Source organism: Ambystoma mexicanum, chromosome 3q, assembly GCF_040938575.1.
Source record: "Ambystoma mexicanum isolate Mex_15411 chromosome 3q, UKY_AmexF1_1, whole genome shotgun sequence".
In the NCBI taxonomy this organism is placed as follows: domain Eukaryota; kingdom Metazoa; phylum Chordata; class Amphibia; order Caudata; family Ambystomatidae; genus Ambystoma; species Ambystoma mexicanum.
The window spans coordinates 871,832,434-871,854,863 of NC_090926.1; the positions used below are offsets into that span (position 1 = coordinate 871,832,434).

General features: G+C 50.2%; 1 protein-coding gene and 1 long non-coding RNA gene across 4 annotated transcripts in view; one reads left to right on the forward strand and one right to left on the reverse strand.

Moving 5' to 3' along the window:
• RHBDL3 (rhomboid like 3) overlaps positions 1-22,430 on the forward strand; it is a 1,128,603-nt gene that overhangs the window by 168,834 nt on the left and 937,339 nt on the right. Inside the window, exon 1 of one of the 2 annotated variants that reach the window (XM_069654976.1) lies at positions 11,976-13,037. The exons of the other annotated variant lie outside the window; for it this stretch is intronic. Within the exon in view, the coding sequence (XP_069511077.1) occupies positions 12,915-13,037 (123 nt within the window). The 5' untranslated portion in view covers positions 11,976-12,914. Of the gene's footprint in view, positions 1-11,975; positions 13,038-22,430 lie in introns of those variants that run through there. 2 annotated transcript variants of the gene reach the window in all.
• The window catches only part of LOC138583062 (uncharacterized), a 581,843-nt gene that overhangs the window by 35,838 nt on the left and 523,575 nt on the right, over positions 1-22,430 (reverse strand). Inside the window, exon 1 of one of the 2 annotated variants that reach the window (XR_011305145.1) lies at positions 2,959-3,397. The exons of the other annotated variant lie outside the window; for it this stretch is intronic. This is a non-coding gene — a long non-coding RNA (uncharacterized lncRNA). Of the gene's footprint in view, positions 1-2,958; positions 3,398-22,430 lie in introns of those variants that run through there. 2 annotated transcript variants of the gene reach the window in all.

Genomic DNA, 22,430 nt, shown 5'->3' on the forward strand with positions numbered 1-22,430 from the left:
TCTTTGGAGCAGAAACATGCTAGGCTGCCCACATGATCTGTGGAGTACACTGGAGAACATCTTCTGGACTAGAGCTCTTCATCTTCCTAAGGGATGTCCTACCTGCAATTTAAGATATGAATTAGGACTAATATCCATACACGCCAGAGTGTGTTGGAACCTATTAAACCTCTACAGGAAGACCATTACACCAACCCCGGTGCCACAATTTAAAATCTTACACAAGCCTAATACTGATCCGGACTACACGGTTCTTGCAATGTGGAGCAAATTATGCCTTGAAGTGCTCAAAGCGAACGATATCAAGATCGCACCTTGTTGGAAAACCCTGATAAAGCGAAGCAAAAACTGTGGAGAGCAGACTGGCAAATAATCTTCTCAGACAGACAAAGCTCACGCCTTAATGAGAGATGTTCCCCCTGAAGCAAAAGTGTACAACAAACTGCAGCCTGACTTGCTTCAATCATCAGATCAAAACTCAAGACTGCTTCTATTAGAATTCAGACTGAACTTGTACTTGTAACTAAAGATCGTACCAGAACTTGGAAAAAAAACAAAAGCGTAAACCTCATTTGCCACCTCTGCGAGAAGTCAACTGAGTCTCTCAAACATTTAATTTTGTTCTGACGAAAGCTTCAAAGCTTACGAACTCGGCTATACGGCCCAATGTTCTGGGCGCGACAAACTAATTCTGTCGACGATTGGTGGAATTCTATGAGGTGCCCGAACAAAAACTCACGTATGGGCTAACAAACTTTTTGAAAGAACGGAAAATCTATATATATATATGCATCATCATAGGGTTATTTGAAAGACCCAGGGAGTTATTACAGTATGAGATTTTTCAGAACAAAAGATGCAGGAATCCTTGTCAATGTGAAATGATGTATCTATTCCCCTTCCTCAGCCTACATCATACATATCTCCCAACTCCTGGTCCTATCAGCAGGCAGGCGGAGTGGTGGGGGAGGTGAAAGGAACAAGGTAGCCAATCCTGACCATGGGAATCATGACAAGGTTGCTGTGTCATTAGCCATAGAAAGGACCAGTTTGCATCAGAACTGGGCTTTTTGTGAATTATTCCGGGAGAGAGCGGCTGCTGGACTCTTGCGAAGAACAACTAGCAGAGAGACCTCAATTCTTGCATTGGGGATAGTGGCTGGGACATAGAGAAGCGATCTGTGACCCAAACTAGAGGAGAAGAAGGAGTCTGGGTGCAGGAGAAAATCCGTGACTGAAAGCCCTTGACCAGACCTGTGCTGTCCGCAGAGGAACCCAGCTGTTTTCCCTGACCAACACCTCCCATGTAAGTAGATATCCCAAAGCCATCAATTGTGTGGGGAGACTCCTGCCTTTATCGCTTTCCATTAGTGGCTAGAGGGGGTGAAACTGGGTAGGCCCTTCACAAAATGCATTACATCTTAATCAAACTTCTTTCCCCATTAGAAAACCACCCCTCTGTTGAACTTGCACTGTGTTGGGAGCAGCCATCCTTAAATCTTTCCATTAAAGTGTAGGGAGGGGGGAAACCGTGTAGATCCATAGCACATTTGATTAAAGTAAATCAATGAATTCCCACATAGAGAATCACGGGATAAGGATTGACAGAATTCAAAACTAACAATAGCTCATGCCCAGTGTGTTAGAGCTGGTATAGCCCAGAAAGACCTGGCTGACTGTCTCTGAAATCCTAGACTTCCACTTAGAAATGGGTTGTGGGGGGTCCATTATCCCAAAAAGAAGTAATGCATAAAACACCACCTTTCAAGTCAGTGTGGTGGGGGAAAAACGAAATTCCCCATTCCTTTTAAACCAGAATTACAAAGTATTGTATCCCATCTGCATGTTTGGTGCAAAATGAAATGTTTCTTTTGTGTTCATTTCTCCCTGACCTCAAACTATCAAGTCCTGCCTTTTATTATCAAGTGTGTTGAAAAAGGATTTTCATTTGAGTTTCTTTTTCCCCAACCTTGTCTTTTAAATAACAAACCCAAAACGATGTTTCTCATTGAATTCCTTTCCCTAACAGCGCCTTTTTAAATCAGCAGCGAAACGATTTGTCTACTGTGTCTTCACTCCCTGCATCTTGCCTTTCAATCAAAGGGGTCATGTTAAATGGAGGCCTGAAGGGGGGGGGATGCTGGGGAAAAGTATTGTTTCAAGGTAAGTCATTCCTGTGGACCCTGTATTAGATTGTGAATGTTTCCTGTTATTGTTGCATGTTTCAGAATTCCCCTTGTTTTATATAGCCGAGTCATACTTGCGATGTTGGCTGCTGCCACAGCATTGGTGGCTGGTGTTAGTCTGTTTGTCAAATGTTGATTCAATAAGTTCATAAATATACATTCTTGCTACACACCGGCCTGGTTCCTAGTCCATTGGTGACACCGGGTATTTGTTGGGGTTGGGTGCGAGACGGGATGGAGGCCTCACCAAACTGAACTTGAATAAACGGTGCTTTGTTGTGCGCCACCTTGCTTGCGGGAAAGGAACTCCCCGAGTGTGACCGCATAATGAACCGCGACAACCATCACTCTGGTCCCCTTGCCCTTCCGCTTGCAGCTTCAGGTGCCTTGCTCTAGGGTCAGCAAAGACTGCAGAGTTGCTTTCTCATACAGAGATACATACTCACCCCCCTCCTCTGAAGAAGCCCCTTCATCCCCACTGCACTCCCATCACCCCAGGTTGCACCACGTTCTTTCAGTTGCAACCAATGACACGTTTCCTCGGAAAGTGTCTATAACTTTATTTCTGTCCATTCACAGTCCTGAGCATAAGCCACCCTCACATTCACCGGGTGGAGGAGAGAAGGAGTAATTCCCCCCACCGCCCCCCCCCATGCTTCACCCATCACCCACCTCTCGCCCAGCAAACAGCAGGGATGCAGAGTTGTAGCAAGCACATTCCAGCAGAGAGAGGGAGGTGATGTAATCCCCTGACATGGAGCCCACGTCCTACCTGCGCCACGTGGTGTCGCTGTTCACAATGTCATGACTTTGCGGCAATCTCCGATCTGTCAGTCTGTGTGCGAGAGAGCTGCACTCCCGTCTTCTGTGTTTGTGCGGGTGCAGTACTCCTGTGGCAACCTGTAACAGCAAGGCAGCATGCCGAATACATTACCGGACACCTTGCCTATGTGCTCCTCACGAGCTTCCGGACGCTATCATCCATAACCCAAAGGGCCACTACGGGACCGCAATCCCGCACACCCACACTCGCAGCCGACTTCGCGCGGGCTATGAGAAGCTTGTGTTCTTCACACATGAATGGCTCTGAAGTGTGCGGCTGCCTTGTGGCCCCCACCCCCTCCCTGGAAACCGCAGAGCTCTTGCAAGAGTGAACTCCCGGCGCAGAGGAGGACGCCGCGCCGCTGGCGTGTTCACTTCTTTACAAAGCCCGGGGCGGAGGGGGGGGGGCTGGGGGGGGGGGGGGGGTTGCAGTGACGTCATGACACAGGGATAGATATCAAATGTCACGATAAACCGTGCAATGGTTACGGGCTATTAATACAGATAAACGCACATAAATATTGGACCAGTGCAGTGGTCAGTTCACAGCAAGGAGCAGACATACGTACTCTGGGACCCAGGGGCCCCTGAACTTGTATTTTCTGATATCCGTTAGATGGCCCCCCGGCCCTGCATCCGTTCGGATTAGTTCCGGGTGCTTTCCGCCTTGCCTGTCTCTCGTGCAGTGTGTACTGCGGACACAACGTCCAGCTATTGTCTGCGTGTGGTGCAGTTCGTACTGTGCACGTTTCCTTGCCGTGGAGTTTGAAAATGCGAATGGCACGCGTCTGCTTGCCTGCTGCGCACTTGTTTTCACAGTGCATGCCATGGTGCCAGCCTTAATCTGCGCTTGCGCAGTTTGAAAAGTGCATGCCACGGAGTTGTTCTCTCTCTATCTGTGTTTATAGTGCTGTTTGTAGCATGGGTATGCTGATTGTGCAGCTCATACTGGCTACAGCTGTGTGTAAGTTCAGAGCAGGGTCTAAGGTGAATGCCATAGACCTGCCTGTCTTTACTGGCAGCGAGCCTGTAAGGGAATTGCCACAGACCTCCCTGTCTTTGCTGGCAGTGCAGTATTTAAAGGGTGTGCCATAGCTCTGGTTGTCTTTGACGGGAAGCTATCAAGGGACGTACATGCCATGGACCTGGCTGTCTTGGTTGGCAGTGCAGTGTGTAAGGTGCACACCGTGGATTGGTGCTTGTAGTGCCAATTGCAAAGTTCATGCCATGGAGCAATTATTCTCACTCTTTCCTTGTAGTGCAGTTTTTAGCATGGCTATGCTTATAGTGCAGTGCATGCCAGGTATAACTAGGTGTGTGGATAGTGCAGTTTGTAAGGTGTGCGCTCTGACTCTGATTACCTATTTTTGCAGTGCAGTTTGCACGATGTTTACCACTTTTCTTGCAGTGCAGTTTGCACAGGGTTTACCATGGATCTGGCTGTATTTACAGATAGTGCAGTTTGCTTGTCTTTAAGCTTTACAGTCTGCAGGCAGTGCAGTTGTAAGGTGCATGCCATGGATCTGGCTGTCTTTGTTGGCAGTGCAGTTTGGTAAGGTGCATGCCATAGGCCCACATTGCTGTGCTGGCTGAGCAGGCGTGTGCCATGGACCTGACGGTCTTTTATGGTACTTTGTTGGCTATGCAGCTTGTGAGGAGCATGCCATGGACCTGATGGTCTTCAATGGTACTTTGTTGGCTGTGCATCTTGTGAGGCGCAGGCCCTGGACAAGACTGTCTTTGATGGTACTTTGTTGGCTGTGCAGCTTGTGAGGAGCATGTCATGGACCTGATGGTCTTTGATGGTACTTTGTTGGCTGTGCAGTTTATGAAGAGCATGCCCTGGACCAGACTGTCTTTGATGGTACTTTGTTGGCTGTGCATCTTGTGAGGCACATGCCATGGACCTGACTGTCTTTGATGGTACTCTGTTGGCTGTGCATCTTGTGAGGAGCATGTCATGGACCTGATGGTCTTTGATGGTACTTTGTTGGCTGTGCAGCTTGTGAGGCGCAGGCCCTGGACCAGACTGTCTTTGATGGTACTTTGTTGGCTGTGCATCTTGTGAGGCGCAGGCCCTGGACCAGACTGTCTCTGATGGTACTTTGTTGGCTGTGCAGCTTGTGAGGAGCATGTCATGGACCTGATGGTCTTTGATGGTACTTTGTTGGCTGTGCAGCTTGTGAGGCGCAGGCCCTGGACCAGACTGTCTTTGATGGCACTTTGTTGGCTGTGCAGCTTGTGAGGAGCATGTCATGGACCTGATGGTCTTTGATGGTACTTTGTTGGCTGTGCAGCTTGTGAGGCGCAGGCCCTGGACCAGACTGTCTCTGATGGTACTTTGTTGGCTGTGCAGCTTGTGAGGAGCATGTCATGGACCTGATGGTCTTTGATGGTACTTTGTTGGCTGTGCAGCTTGTGAGGCGCAGGCCCTGGACCAGACTCTCTTTGATGGTACTTTGTTGGCTGTGCATCTTGTGAGGCGCAGGCCCTGGACCAGACTGTCTTTGATGGTACTTTGTTGGCTGTGCAGCTTGTGAGGAGCATGTCATGGACCTGATGGTCTTTGATGGTACTTTGTTGGCTGTGCAGCTTGTGAGGCGCAGGCCCTGGACCAGACTGTCTCTGATGGTACTTTGTTGGCTGTGCAGCTTGTGAGGAGCATGTCATGGACCTGATGGTCTTTGATGGTACTTTGTTGGCTGTGCAGCTTGTGAGGCGCAGGCCCTGGACCAGACTCTCTTTGATGGTACTTTGTTGGCTGTGCATCTTGTGAGGCGCAGGCCCTGGACCAGACTGTCTTTGATGGTACTTTGTTGGCTGTGCAGCTTGTGAGGAGCATGTCATGGACCTGATGGTCTTTGATGGTACTTTGTTGGCTGTGCAGCTTGTGAGGCGCAGGCCCTGGACCAGACTGTCTTTGATGGTACTTTGTTGGCTGTGCAGCTTGTGAGGAGCATGTCATGGACCTGATGGTCTTTGATGGTACTTTGTTGGCTGTGCAGCTTGTGAGGCGCAGGCCCTGGACCAGACTGTCTTTGATAGTACTTTGTTGGCTGTGCAGCTTGTGAGGCGCAGGCTCTGGACCAGACTGTCTTTGATGGTACTTTGTTGGCTGTGCAGCTTGTGAGGCGCAGGCCCTGGACCAGACTGTCTTTGATGGTACTTTGTTGGCTGTGCAGCTTGTGAGGAGCATGTCATAGACCTGATGGTCTTTGATGGTACTTTGTTGGCTGTGCATCTTGTGAGGCGCAGGCCCTGGACCAGACTGTCTTTGATGGTACTTTGTTGGCGGTGCAGCTTGTGAGGCGGAAGTCATGGACCAGACTCTCTTTGATGGTACTTTGTTGGCTGTGCAATTTGTGAGGAGCATGCCATGGACCTGACTGTCTTTGATGGCACTTTGTTGGCTATGCAGCTTGTGAGGCGCAGGCCCTGGACCAGACTCTCTTTGATGGCACTTTGTTGGCTGTGCAGCTTGTGAGGTGCAGGCCCTGGACCAGACTGTCTTTGATGGCACTTTGTTGGCTGTGCAGCTTGTGAGGCGCAGGCCCTGGACCAGACTCTCTTTGATAGCACTTTGTTGGCTGTGCAGCTTGTGAGGCGCAGGCCCTGGACCAGACTCTCTTTGATGGCACTTTGTTGGCTGTGCAGCTTGTGAGGAGCATGCCATGGAGTGAACTGGCTTTGTTGGCACTTTGTTGGCTGTGCAGCTTGTGAGGCGCAGGCCCTGGACCAGACTGTCTTTGATGGTACTTTGTTGGCTGTGCAGCTTGGAGTTGACTGGCTTTGTTGGCAGTGTGTGTGCAGGCCATGGACCTGACTCTCTTTGATGGTACTTTGTTGGCTGTGCAGCTTGTGAGGCGCAGGCCCTGGACCAGACTGTCTTTGATGGCACTTTGTTGGCTGTGCAGCTTGTGAGGCGGAGGCCCTGGACCAGACTCTCTTTGATGGCACTTTGTTGGCTGTGCCGCTTGTGAGGAGCATGCCATGGACCTGACTGTCTTTGATGGCACTTTGTTGGCTGTGCAGCTTGTGAGGCGCAGGCCCTGGACCAGACTGTCTTTGATGGTACTGTGTTGGCTGTGCAGCTTGGAGTTGACTGGCTTTGTTGGCAGTGTGTGTGCAGGCCATGGACCTGACTCTCTTTTATGGCACTTTGTTGGCTGTGCAACTTGTGAGGAGCATGCCATGGACCTGACTGTCTTTGATGGCACTTTGTTGGCTGTGCAGCTTGTGAGGCGCAGGCCCTGGACCAGACTCTCTTTGATGGCACTTTGTTGGCTGTGCAGCTTGTGAGGTGCATGCCATGGAGTTGACTGGCTTTGTTGGCAGTGTGTGTGCAAGGTTCATTCCGCAGACCTGTCATCGTTCGCAGTGCCGTTTGTAAAGTGCACACCATGGATCTGTGCTCGTAGTGCAGTTTTCACAATTCTTGCCATGAGCTTTCCACTATCTGGGCTTAAAGGGCAGTTTGTACTCCCTAAGGTGCATGCTATGACTCTTATTACCAAAGCACGCGGTGTACATAGTATGGGGCATAACAGGGAGTGACACGCAAAATGCGCTCTTCTTTTGTTTGGCAAGAAAGTTCCAATTATTGCTGTTAAATATGAGAAAATGCAGAACATCCAAATGTTGGTCAGCACCGTTGTTTATTGAAGATATCACGGAGGTTCAGCCGACACGTGTTTCGACAAGAAAGTCGTTCTCAAGGCTAGCTTCTTGGCAGTCAATATTTACTAGACTGGGTTGAGAATCCCATTCCTCGGAAGGTGCAGCAGGATGCCTTTGCAGTAGAGTCTGCCTCTGGTGTAGAGGTGCACTGATATTCTCAACGTGTATGTTTCTCAAAATCCATGTTCTCTGAAGGTGCAGAGGGTTCGAGCCCAGATATAGAGGCAGTTTACTTGAATTGATCGTCCACCGGGGGACAGAGTACATGGATTTTGAGAAACATACAAGTTGAGAATATCAGTGCACCTCTACAGCAGAGGAAGACTCGAATACAAAGGCATGCCCATTACCTGCTGCACCTTCCGAGGAACTGGATTCTCAACCCAGTCTAGTAAATATTGACTGCCAAGAAGCTAGCCTTGAGAACGACTTTCTTGTCGAAACACGTGTCGGCTGACACTCCGTGATACCCTCAATAAACAACGGTGCTGACCAACATTTGGATGTTCTGCATTTTCTCATATTTAACAGCAATAATCGGAACTTTCTTATCAAACAAAGGAAGAGCGCGTTTTGTGTGTGTCACTCCCTGTTATAGATTTTCTTTTGTTCCCAGGCATTAGTGGGTATGCCTGGCCCCGGCGTCTGCAACGTAGCTCAATCCCAATACTAATGTGAGGTGTGCAGAGCGCAGGCACAGACCCTTTACCGACTCTTCTTGTATTGGTGACTTAGTATGGTGCATGCCATGGATCTGGCTTAATTTTCGGAAAGTGCAGTTTGGCTGTCTTTGCTGATGCTGTGCATGCCTAGGGCCTGAAAGCCTTTTCTGGCTGTTTCCTTTATCTCTTAGCTGGCAGTGCAGCGTGTAAGGTGCATGGCAAGGATCTGCAAGTGCAGCTTGGAAGGCTCATGCCACGTGACTGGCTGCCTTTGCCGGCAGTGCAGTTTGGAAGGTTCATGCCACGTGACTGGCTGCCTTTGCCGGCAGTGCACTCTGTAAGGCGCATGCCCTGGATCTGGGTATCTTTGCTGACAAAGAGGTTTGGAAGGTTTGTGCCATGAGTACGACTTGTAGGGTGCTTCCCTTGGATCTGACTGACTTTGATGTCAGTTCATGCCATGGACATGACTAACTTTGCGGCCAGTGCAGTTTGTGAGGTTCATGCCATGAATCTGGGTGACTTTCCAGGCAGTGCGGCCTGCATGGGGTGTGCCATGGCTCTTGCTGACTTTGCCGTCAGTGCAGTTTGGAAGGTGCATGCCATGGATCTGGCTGTCTTTGCAGGCAGTGCAGTTTGGAAGGGTCCTGCCATGGGTCTGTCTTGCATTGCAGTTTAGGAAGTCCGTGTCATGGAGCTGGTTGTCTTTGCCTGCAGTGCAGGTTGGAAGGTGCGTGCCATTCATTGGTCTACCTTTCTTTGCAGGTAGTGCAGTTTGGAAGGTTCATGCCATGGGTCTGCTTGCCTTTGCAGGCAGTGCAGTTTGGAAGGTGCGTGCCATTCATTGGTCTACCTTTCTTTGCGGCCAGTGCAGTTTGTGAGGTTCATGCCATGAATCTGGGTGACTGTCCAGGCAGTGCGGCCTGCATGGGGTGTGCCATGGCTCTTGCTGATTTTGCTGGAAGTGCAGTTTGGAAGGTGTGTGCCATGGATCTGCCTGTCATTGCCGTCAGTGCAGTTTGGAAGGTTCATGCCATGGGTCTGCCTTGCTTTACAGGCAGTGCAGTTTAGAAAGTCTGTGCCATGGAGCTGGCTGTCTTTGCCTGCAGTGCAGGTTGGAAGGTGCGTGCCATTCATTGGTCTACCTTTCTTTGCAGGTAGTGCAGTTTGGAAGGTTCATGCCATGGGTCTGCTTGCCTTTGCAGGCAGTGCAGTTTGGAAGGTTCATGCCATGGGTCTGCTTGCCTTTGCAGGCAGTGCAGTTTGGAAGGTTCATGCCATGAATCTGGGCGACTGTCCAGGCAGTGCGGCCTGCATGGGGTGTGCTATGGCTCTTGCTGATTTTGTGGAAGTGCAGTTTGGAAGGTGTGTGCCATGGATCTGCCTGCCATTGCCGTCAGTGCAGTTTGGAAGGTTCATGCCATGGGTCTGCCTTGCTTTACAGGCAGTGCAGTTTAGAAAGTCCGTGCCATGGAGCTGGCTGTCTTTGCCTGCAGTGCAGGTTGGAAGGTGCGTGCCATTCATTGGTCTACCTTTCTTTGCAGGTAGTGCAGTTTGGAAGGTTCATGCCATGGGTCTGCTTGCCTTTGCGGGCAGTGCAGTTTGGAAGGTTCATGCCATTAGTCTGCCTTGCTTTGCAGGCAGTGCAGTTTCGAAGGTTTGTGCTATGATGCACAGTGGAGTTTGGAAGGTGTCCACCATGGACCTGCCCGTCTTTGCTGGCAGTGCAGTTTGGAGGGCTCATGCCATGAATCTGCCTTGCTTTGCAGGCAATGCAGTTTAGAAGGTCTGTGCCGTGGATCTGCCTGTCTCTGCTGGCAGTTTAATTTGGAAGGTCTGTGCCATGGGTCTGACTTTCTATTCAGGAAATGCAGTTTGGAAGGGCGGTGCCATTAATACACCTGTAATTGCAACAGTGCGGTTTGGAAAGTGCCTACCATGGATCTGGCTCTTTGCAGGCAGTGCAGTTTGGAAGGTTCGTACCTTGGATCTCGCTGTCTTTGCAGGCAGTGCAGTTTGGAAGGTCTGTGCCATGGATCTGTCTGTCTTTGCAGGCAGTGCCGTTTGTAAGGTTCGTACCTTGCATCTCCCTATCTTTGCGGGCAGTGGAGTTTGGAAGGTTCCTGGCATGGTTATGGCTCCTTGCTGGTAGTGCAGTTTGGAAGGCTGGTTCCATCTGCAAGGTTCCTGCCGTGGATCTGGTGGTTAATGCCGGCAGTGCAGTTTGGAAGGTTGGTGCCGTGGATCTGCCTGTCTTTGCAGTCAATGCGATTTGGAAGGTTCCTCGCATGGACCTGCCTTCTTTGCAGGCAGTGCGGTTTGTAAGGTTACTTCCATGGTTATGGCTCCTTGCTGGTAGTGCAGTTTGGAAGGCTGGTTCCATCTGCAAGGTTCCTGCCGTGGATCTGGTGGTTAATGCCGGCAGTGCAGTTTGGAAGGTTGGTGCCGTGGATCTACCCGTCTTTGCAGTCAATGCGATTTGGAAGGTTCCTCGCATGGACCTGCCTTCTTTGCAGGCAGTGCAGTTTGGAAGCTTCATGCCATGGATCTGCCCGTCTAGTTTGGAAGGTTCATGCCATGGATCTGGCTGGCTTTGCAGGCAGTGCCGTTTGGAAGGTCCGTGCTGTTGGTCTGCTTGTCATTGCAAGCAGTGCCGTTTGGCATGTTCATGCCATGGATCTGGCTGGCTTTGCAGACAGTGCAGTTTGGAATGTTCCTTCCGTGGATCGGGCTGGCGTTGCAGGCAGTGTAGTTTGGAAGGTTCATGCCATGGATCTGGCTAGCTTTGCCAGCAGTGCAGTTTGTAAGGTTCTGTTGCAGGTAGTGCAGTTTGGAAGGTTCAGTTGCAGGCAGTGCAGTTTGGAAGGTTCATGCCTTGGATCTGGCTGGCTTTGCCGGCAGTGCAGTTTGGAAGGTTCTGTTGCAGGTAGTGCAGTTTGGAAGGTTCTGTTGCAGGCAGTGCAGTTTGGAAGGTTCATGCCTTGGATCTGGCTGGCTTTGCCGGCAGTGCAGTTTTGAAGGTACTGCTGCAGGTAGTGCAGTTTGGAAGCTTCATGCCATGGATCTGCCCGTCTAGTTTGGAAGGTTCATGCCATGGATCTGGCTGGCTTTGACGGTAGTGCAGTTTGGAAGGTTCCGTTGCAGGTAGTGCAGTTTGGAAGGTTCTGTTGCAGGAAGTGCATTTTGGAAGGTTCATGCCTTGGATCTGGCTGGCTTTGCAGGCAGTGCCGTTTGGAAGGTCCGTGCTGTTGGTCTGCTTGTCATTGCAAGCAGTGCCGTTTGGCATGTTCATGCCATGGATCTGGCTGGCTTTGCAGACAGTGCAGTTTGGAATGTTCCTTCCGTGGATCGGGCTGGCGTTGCAGGCAGTGTAGTTTGGAAGGTTCATGCCATGGATCTGGCTAGCTTTGCCACCAGTGCAGTTTGGAAGCTTCATGCCATGGATCTGCCCGTCTAGTTTGGAAGGTTCATGCCATGGATCTGGCTGGCTTTGCCGGCAGTGCAGTTTGGAAGGTTCTGTTGCAGGTAGTGCAGTTTTGAAGGTTCCGTTGCAGGCAGTGCAGTTTGGAAGGTTCATGTCTTGGATCTGGCTGGCTTTGTCGGCAGTGCAGTTTGGAAGGTTCTGTTGCAGGTAGCGCAGTTTGGAAGGTTCCGTTGCAGGCAGTGCAGTTTGGAAGGTTCATGCCTTGGATCTGGCTGGCTTTGCAGGCAGTGCCGTTTGGAAGGTCCGTGCTGTTGGTCTGCTTGTCATTGCAAGCAGTGCCGTTTGGAATGTTCATGCCATGGATCTGGCTGGCTTTGCAGACAGTGCAGTTTGGAATGTTCCTTCCGTGGATCGGGCTGGCGTTGCAGGCAGTGCAGTTTGGAAGGTTCATGCCATGGATGTGGCTCTTTGCTAGCAGTGCCGTTTGGAAGGTGCGTGCTGTGGGTCTGCTTGTCATTGCAAGCAGTGCAGTTTGGAACATGCGTGCCATAGGTCTGCTTGTCTCTGCGGGTAGTGCAGTTTAGCAGGTGCCCCGGCTATGTCTGTCTGTTCGGTGCCCCTGGTCTGTGCGCACGGGTCCCCTCAGCCTCCCCAGTGCACGGGACGTGCTGCAAGCAGGAGGGAGCTGCGGGGGAGGCTCCTGTCTGAGACAGGACATGTCAGAGCTGAGCTGCCGCACAAAGTGAGCGTCTCTCTGCCTCCGCTCCAGCCCGCCTGGGACAGTCTCCCCCCTGCTGCGCGGAGCTGCGCCCTGCCCCTTCAGGAGGTGCGGGGGGAGGGCCACTGAGCAGCCCCACGAGGAGGTGACGGGGAGGACCCGGGCACCCACGCGAGGAGGCGAGGAAGTCCCGGGTGGAGGCGGCTGCTGCAGGTGGATCTGCAGGCGAGGATGGCGGGGCTGCGGGCTGCATGAGGTCCGGGGCAGCGCTTCGCAGCCTCTCTGGGGGGAGCCGCGGAATCGGGGGGATGCTGCCCGCCCTGACAGGAGGCATGGAGGGTCCGCAGGACGGCGGCGCGGCTGCTGAAAGTTTACTGAGCACCGGCTAGCGCCCGCGCTGCCTCGCCGGGGAGCCTCTGGCCAGCATGGGGGAGAGGACGCGCACGGAGCCCCCTGCCCACCCGTCCCCCGCCGTGGCGGCCGGCTCGGAGGCGGAGGAGATCGAGGTGCTGGAGTCGGTGGAGGTGCTGCCCATGGCCCCCGAGGATGTAAGTGGAGGACTGCTTGCCTTGCACTTCTGTGTCCCGCGCTCCGCGGAGCTGCCGCGGCGCGCCCCTGCTCCCCGCGCTGGGCTTCGCTGCTCTGTGTTCACGGCGCACGCCGTGTCTCTCCGCCTTACAGCGCCTGGGTCCTGCCGCCGAGACGCGTGGGCGCTCTCCTTCCAAAATACTTGCCATTATTGCTCGCTCTGCCCTTTTAAAATGATAGCGCGTGAAGCTTCCGCGCAGTCCCTTTAAAGGCGCAACGGCAGACTTTCCGCGAGGTGTTGTCCTTTGGTACCTGTCCCACGTTTTTTCGAGAGGTGTTGCCACTGGCCCTTTAAAACGATAGCCTTGGCGCAGTCCAAATACATCTATACCAGACTTCTTGAGACCTGTTGATGCTGTCCATAGGATTGCTGAGAGGCGCTGGTACTTTCTCATTAAACCATGAGACGTGCTGGCATAGAGCATTTAAAGCGCCATCCCTGGTGCGGTGGGTCTGGCGGACGTTCTGACATGTGTTGCTGAGGTCCCTTTAAACACGTTGCACGTTTTCTGCAAGGCGCCGGTACTGTCCCTTTAAAAGCACTCACCGCTTCTGAGCGCGGCCGGCGCTGTCCCTTTAAACCTCCGCAGAGCTCATGAAGGCGCTGACACAGAGCACGTTCTGTGTCTCCACGCATTGCTGCCCTGCCCACGTGCGACTCTGGTCCCTCCACTGCCACCAGAGAAAGGCTGGCAGTAATCTTAAAATACATTCCCTTACACTTCACCGAGCTGCCCCTTTAAATGCAGTGCTGTAGCGTCCCGACTCTATCGACTGAAAGCATAAGCGCCGCTATGCCACCCAGGGCTCAAAGGGTACAATTAAAGCGCGCGACATGGCAGCACGCCATGGGAATCATTTGGTGTATTGTGAATGGGGTGAAATAATGAACGCGCCCGCCTGGACTGAAACCGCAGGATGCGTACGGATCTCAGCAGCCTTTGCATTATATCACTGAGCTACCACACACTTCCAACGCAGCTGTCTCTTGTAAATCATTGTAGGCTGGCCGAGTCCTGCTGCTCTTTCAAAAAGTACAGGCATGCACCCATTGAAAGTGCTGGAAAGAGCCCGTACTGTCCTATGAAACGTATGTGTACAGTGTTACACGAAACTTGCACTGGTTTTGGGTGGTGTCTAAGAGCTCCCCATTGGGCTAAACTGCACAAAATAACCTGGCCCCTCGGCCTTACAAACTAACCAAACTGTTAAACACGTAGGTAGACTCCCAAACGCCCTGTTCCCTTCCTTCAAAGATTCCTTGCCCCTTTAACTCCCCAGCACCTATCCCAACTTTCTCCATGTCCTCTCGTGCCCGCCCCTCTTCCCTTCCTCTTCCCCCGTCTTGTAACCCCGGGCTAGCCTGTCCGTCCAAACAGTACTAACCACCCTCCTTACTGCGATAATAATCCTTTGGTTTGAAACATGCATCCTTTAACCAATGGCATCGCCTGCACTCAGGAAAACCCTGCCCAGAGGTGTTCTTTCTGCCCCACCCCCACCCCCAGCCTTTCTTTATTTATGATTCTATTATTTATTAAAATACTCCCCTCCCACAACCCCTGACACCCAGACGCATCATGGTCCATCCACCGCTTTTGCAAGGGAGATGTAACCAGTCTCTTTACTGGCCAAATTCTTTGAAACGTCTAGTTCTGTGCCAAAGCCCCTGTACTGGTTCTTTAACTCCTTGGACTGCGAATCTCTTGTTTCTCTCCCGCTCACCCCTGTAACTTCCTCTCTCTCCATTGCCCCGCCCCCACCCCTTCTCACAGCCCTTGATCACACTATAAGCATTCCTGCCCTGTCCCTTCAACCGGTTCATGGCGTCGTATCCAATCCTACCGTTGAGGGCCGTCCCCGATCCTTTAACGTAACCCTGCATACCATGGGCACCCTACCTTATGCCCAAATAGTAATAGCCGACGATCCCCTTAAGCCCACAATATCAAATCACCTAAGTACACATACCCATAGCTACGCCCCCACGGTATACGAACACCGTTATCCCCAACATTACTGGACTCCGTCCGCTAGCACCTGGTCACTCATTCTCTTCTGCAGAACACCGCCACCTGGCGCATCTGTGAAAGAAATGACAAAATGAGAACCATATGAACCCTCCATCTTACCGCACTCTGACACTCCTCATTTGCTGCACCTACCGCTCCTTACCATAAACTTCTAACTTCCACCCCCGCCCCATGTCCCCCGGGACTTCCATTCCCGCCCCATGTCCCCCGGGACTTCCATTCCTGCTCCATGAGCCCCCGGGACTTCCATTCCCGCTCCATGTCCCCCGGGACTTCTACCCCCGCCCCATGTCCCCCGGGACTTCTACCCCCGCCCCATGTCCCACGGGACTTCCACCCCCGCCCCATGTCCCCCGGGACTTCTACCCCCGCCCCATGTCCCACGGGACTTCCATTCCTGCTCCATGTCCCTCGGGACTTCCATTCCCGCTCCATGTCCCACGGGACTTCCACCCCCGCCCCATGTCCCCCGGGACTTCTACCCCCGCCCCATGTCCCACGGGACTTCCATTCCTGCTCCATGTCCCACGGGATTTCCATTCCCGCTCCATGTCCCACAGGACTTCCATTCCCGCTCCATGTCCCGCGGGACTTCCATTCCTGCTCCATGTGCCACGGGACTTCCATTCCTGCTCCATGTCCCACGGGACTTCCATTCCCGCTCCATGTCCCACGGGACTTCCATTCCCGCCCCATGTCCCCCGGGACTTCTACCCCCCGCCCCATGTCCCACGGGACTTCCATTCCTGCTCCATGTCCCACGGGACTTCCATTCCCGCTCCTTCTCATAAACCCCCACCAATGCAAATCCCCTCTCCAGTAGTGTAACCACCAACAACTGCCCCCACTTTCCCCCAGTGTCACCAATCCTCTCCATAATCCCCCCTCCGAACTGTCACTTTCCTCCCGCCCCTGCCTGAAATGATACCCAGTAGCTAACCGTTACTGGCTAGACCAACTTCTCTCAACCATAGCCGGGCACAACACTGCCCCTCCATTTCCCCCCAGCGAATATATCACACCCCCTTTACCCCGCTAATCAACCATATACCTTCCAGACATGTATACCCCCCTTTTGCAACAAAATGACCACCGCCCATCGCACCCCCTTCCTTGGCCAACACTAACTCCAATATCCTAAAAACATCCCCCAAAATGTGTAAATCGTAAACCTGAACCTTGCATCCTACAATGCCACAAACCAACCTAGGACCTGTGGCCTGAAACCTCATGTCACTCTCTTCTTCCAGAAACCCCCCCTACCTGCTGTCCCTCTCCCCACATCCAGCCTTCCGTCTTCTTTTTGCCCCATCTGGTCCGCTTGGCCCTACGCAAAATCTTTGACCCAGTATCGTAGCAGGAAATTCCAAACGTGCACTCTTATCTGCACCTTGTAAACACCCTCCTAGACAGGACCATCTTAAGCACTTTTGGGGCCCAGGACATGGACACCTTTGGGGCCCCCTCCATCGAGCTAAAGCAATTAAGGTATCCAGAATATCTGTGTGTTCCCCCATCATCACGATGTCAACACATAGCTCGACATGTTGTCTCGGAGCGATTAAAATAGCCAATGGTACTCCCTTTCAGTTCCCTTAGCCTCTTCATTCTTGCGTAATAAGAATGCTAAATAAGTTGCATTTCAAGGCCAACATCAGCAGTTCATGACAAGGCTACTTGCAGTCCAGCATAGCTCCGTGTCTTCTTGCTTCCAAGGCAAGCATGTTGCCCCTGAGCTATCCTCCCGAGCCGACTCAGATTAGCTGCATCACAGAATGCAGAGATGCTCAAGCATGGATACAGGAGACCAACTGCAAGCAAGGAGAAAGATACACCTACCATGGTATAAATAGTGGATGAAGATTAGAAGCTACCAGGAAGGTGCACACATCCAGACAGATTGAGATTAGAAGAGGGACATGGTTTCAAGTAGGGTTGCCATTAGAGGGCAAAGAAACAAGTGACTATGGTGAGCAATTTATCAATGTTCACTCTTATCATAGAGGAAGCAACACTATAGCCAGTGAAACCATGAGTGAAGCTGTTGTGAAGATCATACACTGAGAACAAAATCACTCTGAAGGGCGACAATTGTCAATGGCCTTGGGACTGGCAATTTTGACAGATTTGGCAGTGCAAGATAAAATGAGGTGCCCAGGATTCGTTAAAAGGTGAAGCTGGGACTTGCACCCACTCTGCAATTTCTGCACTGTACAATTTGCTTTTCGCGTGCGTACCATGTCCTAAAATAATCCCATTTTATAGATCTGACTTGGAAAGTAGACAAATCACGTAACCAAACATGACCATTTTAAAAACAAAATGCTATAGAAGCGTATTATGCAAAATGGGAATGATTCCAGCTTCATTGTCTCCATCATCAAGGCAAGGATATGGGTACCAACGTGCTAATTGATGCAATCCTAAAAGATTACATCTGGGTTTCTCTTTTGCATTTTAATGCTTTAAATTGGCCCAAAACACAGGCTTGTGAAATGTTATTTTGAAACATGCACAAAATCCTTTCAGTTGTACAGTACAAAAAAAGCTGTTTTTGTGCCAAATGAGCAGACCTTAAAATATGCTTGCCAGAGGGCTGCAATATTTGACCCACTCTATTCTGTCTAGGACCCCTTCCGCTGAAATGACCTACATACATTGTCAGATCAGGTAACACATGGGCTAAACAATACCCCTAGCATGTGAAAAGCCAACCTACAGTACAGTAATAAGATGATTTGTCCAGGATCACTGTATCAGCTGCTGGGGAAGCCAGGATAGAAGCATGGCCACTTTGGTTTCACAGTCTTGTATTTGCATACCTAATATCTTCTCAGACTAACACTTTATAGCAATCATTTGAGGTGGCTGTCTAGGTTGTACAAGTCTCCATCTGAGGAAACCAATTTCTAGACCTTCACCATACCTATGCTATATTTCTTTTTTTCATAGCAACTACAGATACAGGTACACTGCTGATAATAGCACCTGTTGCGCTAAAATACTAAGTACACATACCTGCAGATTTATCAACTTCAAACATAGGAAAGGCTGAGTCAGCCTTGCTGGAATTAAGTATTATTATCTTGAATATGAACACAAATCTCTGCAATTAGTGCTTAACACACTGAGCTATCTTCTGAACCAGCGCAGCACTCACATCTACAAGTAAGCATTCCAACTTTGGCTATTGCACATGATCAAAATATTTCCCATAGAAAGGTGAGAATGCTACAGGAGTTGTCGTGAACGCACAAACTAGGTGTAGGACAGTGAACATAGAAAGCATTACAGGATGAATTCATAAGAGCAGAAAGTATTTGTTACAACAGACAGGAAATGGGTTCAGAGCTTCAGCAACAAACCAAAACATAACCTGACGTGTGCCATTTGTTTTGTAAACAATGGTCACTAACCTCTTTAGGTTAGGCAGCCTTGTGGAGGCCCCCCCTCCAAGGTGGGGGCCCGGGGTAAGAGCCCATTTTGCCCTCCCATAAAGTCGTCACTGCTCATAGACCACCTGCGCTTGCAACCCGCTATTTATTCCCCCTTTCCATTCTCTACCCACCTACACAGCTAAGCGCTTGTCCCAAACCTCCCCTTGCTCACTTGCCCCCTTCCCACAGGCTAGCGTGCCCACCCGCACTGCACTGTTGCTAACCCAATTTTGCTCCGACCCCCAGTGCCCTTTCGATGTTTCCCATAAATATTGCCAGCCATAGAAAATAAGAGCAATGAGGTCATGTGGTGCCCAGGGGACAAAACATGTTGGACCAAGTTGCCCAAACCATCAGGGCTCTACCCGCAATGACCAACAAGGGTTCTTGTGACCACCCTCTATACTTTGCTAAATATTAATCACCTCAACCATAACCTATCCCCACTCTTCTATCTTGCCAATGCCCAGTATTACATTTAAACCCAGTCCTTTCCAGTTGGCTTAGTTCCCCTATTGTTAGGTCCTGGGGCCATAAAAAATAGCAAACAAAGTTGGCCTCACCCACCACTTCCTATACACTCTACTAATGTATTCTTTCTTTCATATATAACATACACATGTAAATGAATTTCACAAGTGGCCTGACACATTACCCGCAGTCATCATTCCTAGGAAGAAGCAACATGCATAGAGACACACACACAAGCATGTGCAACCTTGAGACAATCACCCAACCCATGGATAGGGTGATTGTCTCAAGGAGGAACGCATTCTTCACACTTTAGAGCAGGGACGACTTTCAAGTCCAAAAGTGGTTCCATGTGTTTACAACGAACACATTAATAACGAAAGCTTTTTGAGTGAAATAAAAATAACGGAAACATTTCGAATTTGTTTCCCTTTTTTGGAGGGCGGGGCACTGCCCCAAACCCCATGTTTTCCTAGCTTTATTACCAAACCCCAACCTCACCCTTTTTATCCCTTACCCCACGCCCCACATATATACTTTTAACCCAAAATTCAAAAATGTGTTTATTTATTTTTCTTTATTAAAGTGTTTCGTTATTTATATTTCGTTATTATCGCTGTATAGTCTAAAAGTATGTATGTGAATTTAGGAACCACTGACGTTCTGAGAATTAAGTAGTACAAATGAAATAAAAACGTCTGGGTCCCACATTCTAGTGCCCTTTCTTAGCACTATAAGGCTGCTCTGGAAGGTCAGGCTTGAATAGGGTTATTTGCACCTGGGATCAATGGGCGCTGCTTTGCACGCCAACATTGAATTCCACATATATGTGCTCTGCTATTCATGCAGGCACTTAATTCTGAACTAAAATTGGCCATGTTTTTGTTTTGTGATTTTGTAGCTTCGGGCATAGGTTTATGCATTGTGGAGGCCCTGGTGTGTGTCTATGTATGGCCATGGTTTTGTTTTGTGATTTTGTAGCTTCGGGCATAGGTCTATGCATTGTGGAGGCGCTGGTGTGTGTCTATGTATGGCCATGTTTTTGTTTTGTGATTTTGCAGCTTCGGGCATAGGTCTATGCATTGTGGAGGCCCTGGTGTGTGTCTATGTATGGCCATGTTTTTGTTTTGTGATTTTGCAGCTTCGGGCATAGGTCTATGCATTGTGGAGGCCCTGGTGTGTGTCTATGTATGGCCATGTTTTTGTTTTGTGATTTTGCAGCTTCGGGCATAGGTTTATGCATTGTGGAGGCCCTGGTGTGTGTCTATGTATGGCCATGTTTTTGTTTTGTGATTTTGCAGCTTCGGGCATAGGTCTATGCATTGTGGAGGCCCTGGTGTGTGTCTATGTATGGCCATGTTTTTGTTTTGTGATTTTGCAGCTTCGGGCATAGGTCTATGCATTGTGGAGGCCCTGGTGTGTGTCTATGTATGGCCATGTTTTTGTTTTGTGATTTTGCAGCTTCGGGCATAGGTCTATGCATTGTGGAGGCCCTGGTGTGTGTCTATGTATGGCCATGTTTTTGTTTTGTGATTTTGCAGCTTCGGGCATAGGTCTATGCATTGTGGAGGCCCTGGTGTGTGTCTATGTATGGCCATGTTTTTGTTTTGTGATTTTGCAGCTTCGGGCATAGGTCTATGCATTGTGGAGGCCCTGGTGTGTGTCTATGTATGGCCATGTTTTTGTTTTGTGATTTTGCAGCTTCGGGCATAGGTCTATGCATTGTGGAGGCCCTGGTGTGTGTCTATGTATGGCCATGTTTTTGTTTTGTGATTTTGCAGCTTCGGGCATAGGTCTATGCATTGTGGAGGCCCTGGTGTGTGTCTATGTATGGCCATGTTTTTGTTTTGTGATTTTGCAGCTTCGGGCATAGGTCTATGCATTGTGGAGGCCCTGGTGTGTGTCTATGTATGGCCATGTTTTTGTTTTGTGATTTTGCAGCTTCGGGCATAGGTCTATGCATTGTGGAGGCCCTGGTGTGTGTCTATGTATGGCCATGTTTTTGTTTTGTGATTTTGCAGCTTCGGGCATAGGTCTATGCATTGTGGAGGCCCTGGTGTGTGTCTATGTATGGCCATGTTTTTGTTTTGTGATTTTGCAGCTTCGGGCATAGGTCTATGCATTGTGGAGGCCCTGGTGTGTGTCTATGTATGGCCATGTTTTTGTTTTGTGATTTTGCAGCTTCGGGCATAGGTTTATGCATTGTGGAGGCCCTGGTGTGTGTCTATGTATGGCCATGTTTTTGTTTTGTGATTTTTCAGCTTCGGGCATAGGTTTATGCATTGTGGAGGCCCTGGTGTGTGTCTATGTATGGCCCTGTTTTTGTTTTGTGATTTTGCAGCTTCGGGCATAGGTTTATGCATTGTGGAGGCCCTGGTGTGTGTCTATGTATGGCCATGTTTTTGTTTTGTGATTTTTCAGCTTCGGGCATAGGTTTATGCATTGTGGAGGCCCTGGTGTGTGTCTATGTATGGCCATGGTTTTGTTTTGTGATTTTGCAGCTTCGGGCATAGGTCTATGCATTGTGGAGGCCCTGGTGTGTGTCTACGTATGGCCATGTTTTTGTTTTGTGATTTTGCAGCTTCGGGCATAGGTTTATGCATTGTGGAGGCCCTGGTGTGTGTCTATGTATGGCCATGGTTTTGTTTTGTGATTTTGCAGCTTCGGGCATAGGTTTATGCATCGTGGAGGCCCTGGTGTGTGTCTACGTATGGCCATGTTTTTGTTTTGTGATTTTGCAGCTTCGGGCATAGGTTTATGCATTGTGGAGGCCCTGGTGTGTGTCTATGTATGGCCATGGTTTTGTTTTGTGATTTTGCAGCTTCGGGCATAGGTTTATGCATCGTGGAGGCCCTGGTGTGTGTCTATGTATGGCCATGGTTTTGTTTTGTGATTTTGCAGCTTCGGGCATAGGTCTATGCATTGTGGAGGCCCTGGTGTGTTGTGATTTTGCAGCTTCGGGCATAGGTCTATGCATTGTGGAGGCCCTGGTGTGTTGTGATTTTGCAGCTTCGGGCATAGGTCTATGCATTGTGGAGGCCCTGGTGTGTGTCTATGTATGCTGCATTTTTATAGGGATGAGGACTAAGCTTTTAAATATGTTCAAAATGAAAAGATATGTTAAAGGTTGCTATGGGGATTGATACCCCATATGTAACATATGAAAGAAAGAATACATTGGTAGGGTGCATATGAAATACTGTGGGAGGCCAAGCTGTTGTTATAGTGCTTAGTTTAGGGGCCAGCGTGTTCAACAGAGTCTCCGGAGAATGTGCAACTCAACGTGTTCCTGCACGGGTACTCCCTTGGCTTCCTTCGACCCCCATCATACCACTTGCCGGCCGCGTGCTCTCCCTTGCCATGCACCGCCAAACTGCTGGACCCCTAATGCACCAGGGGCCGTCCACGCATG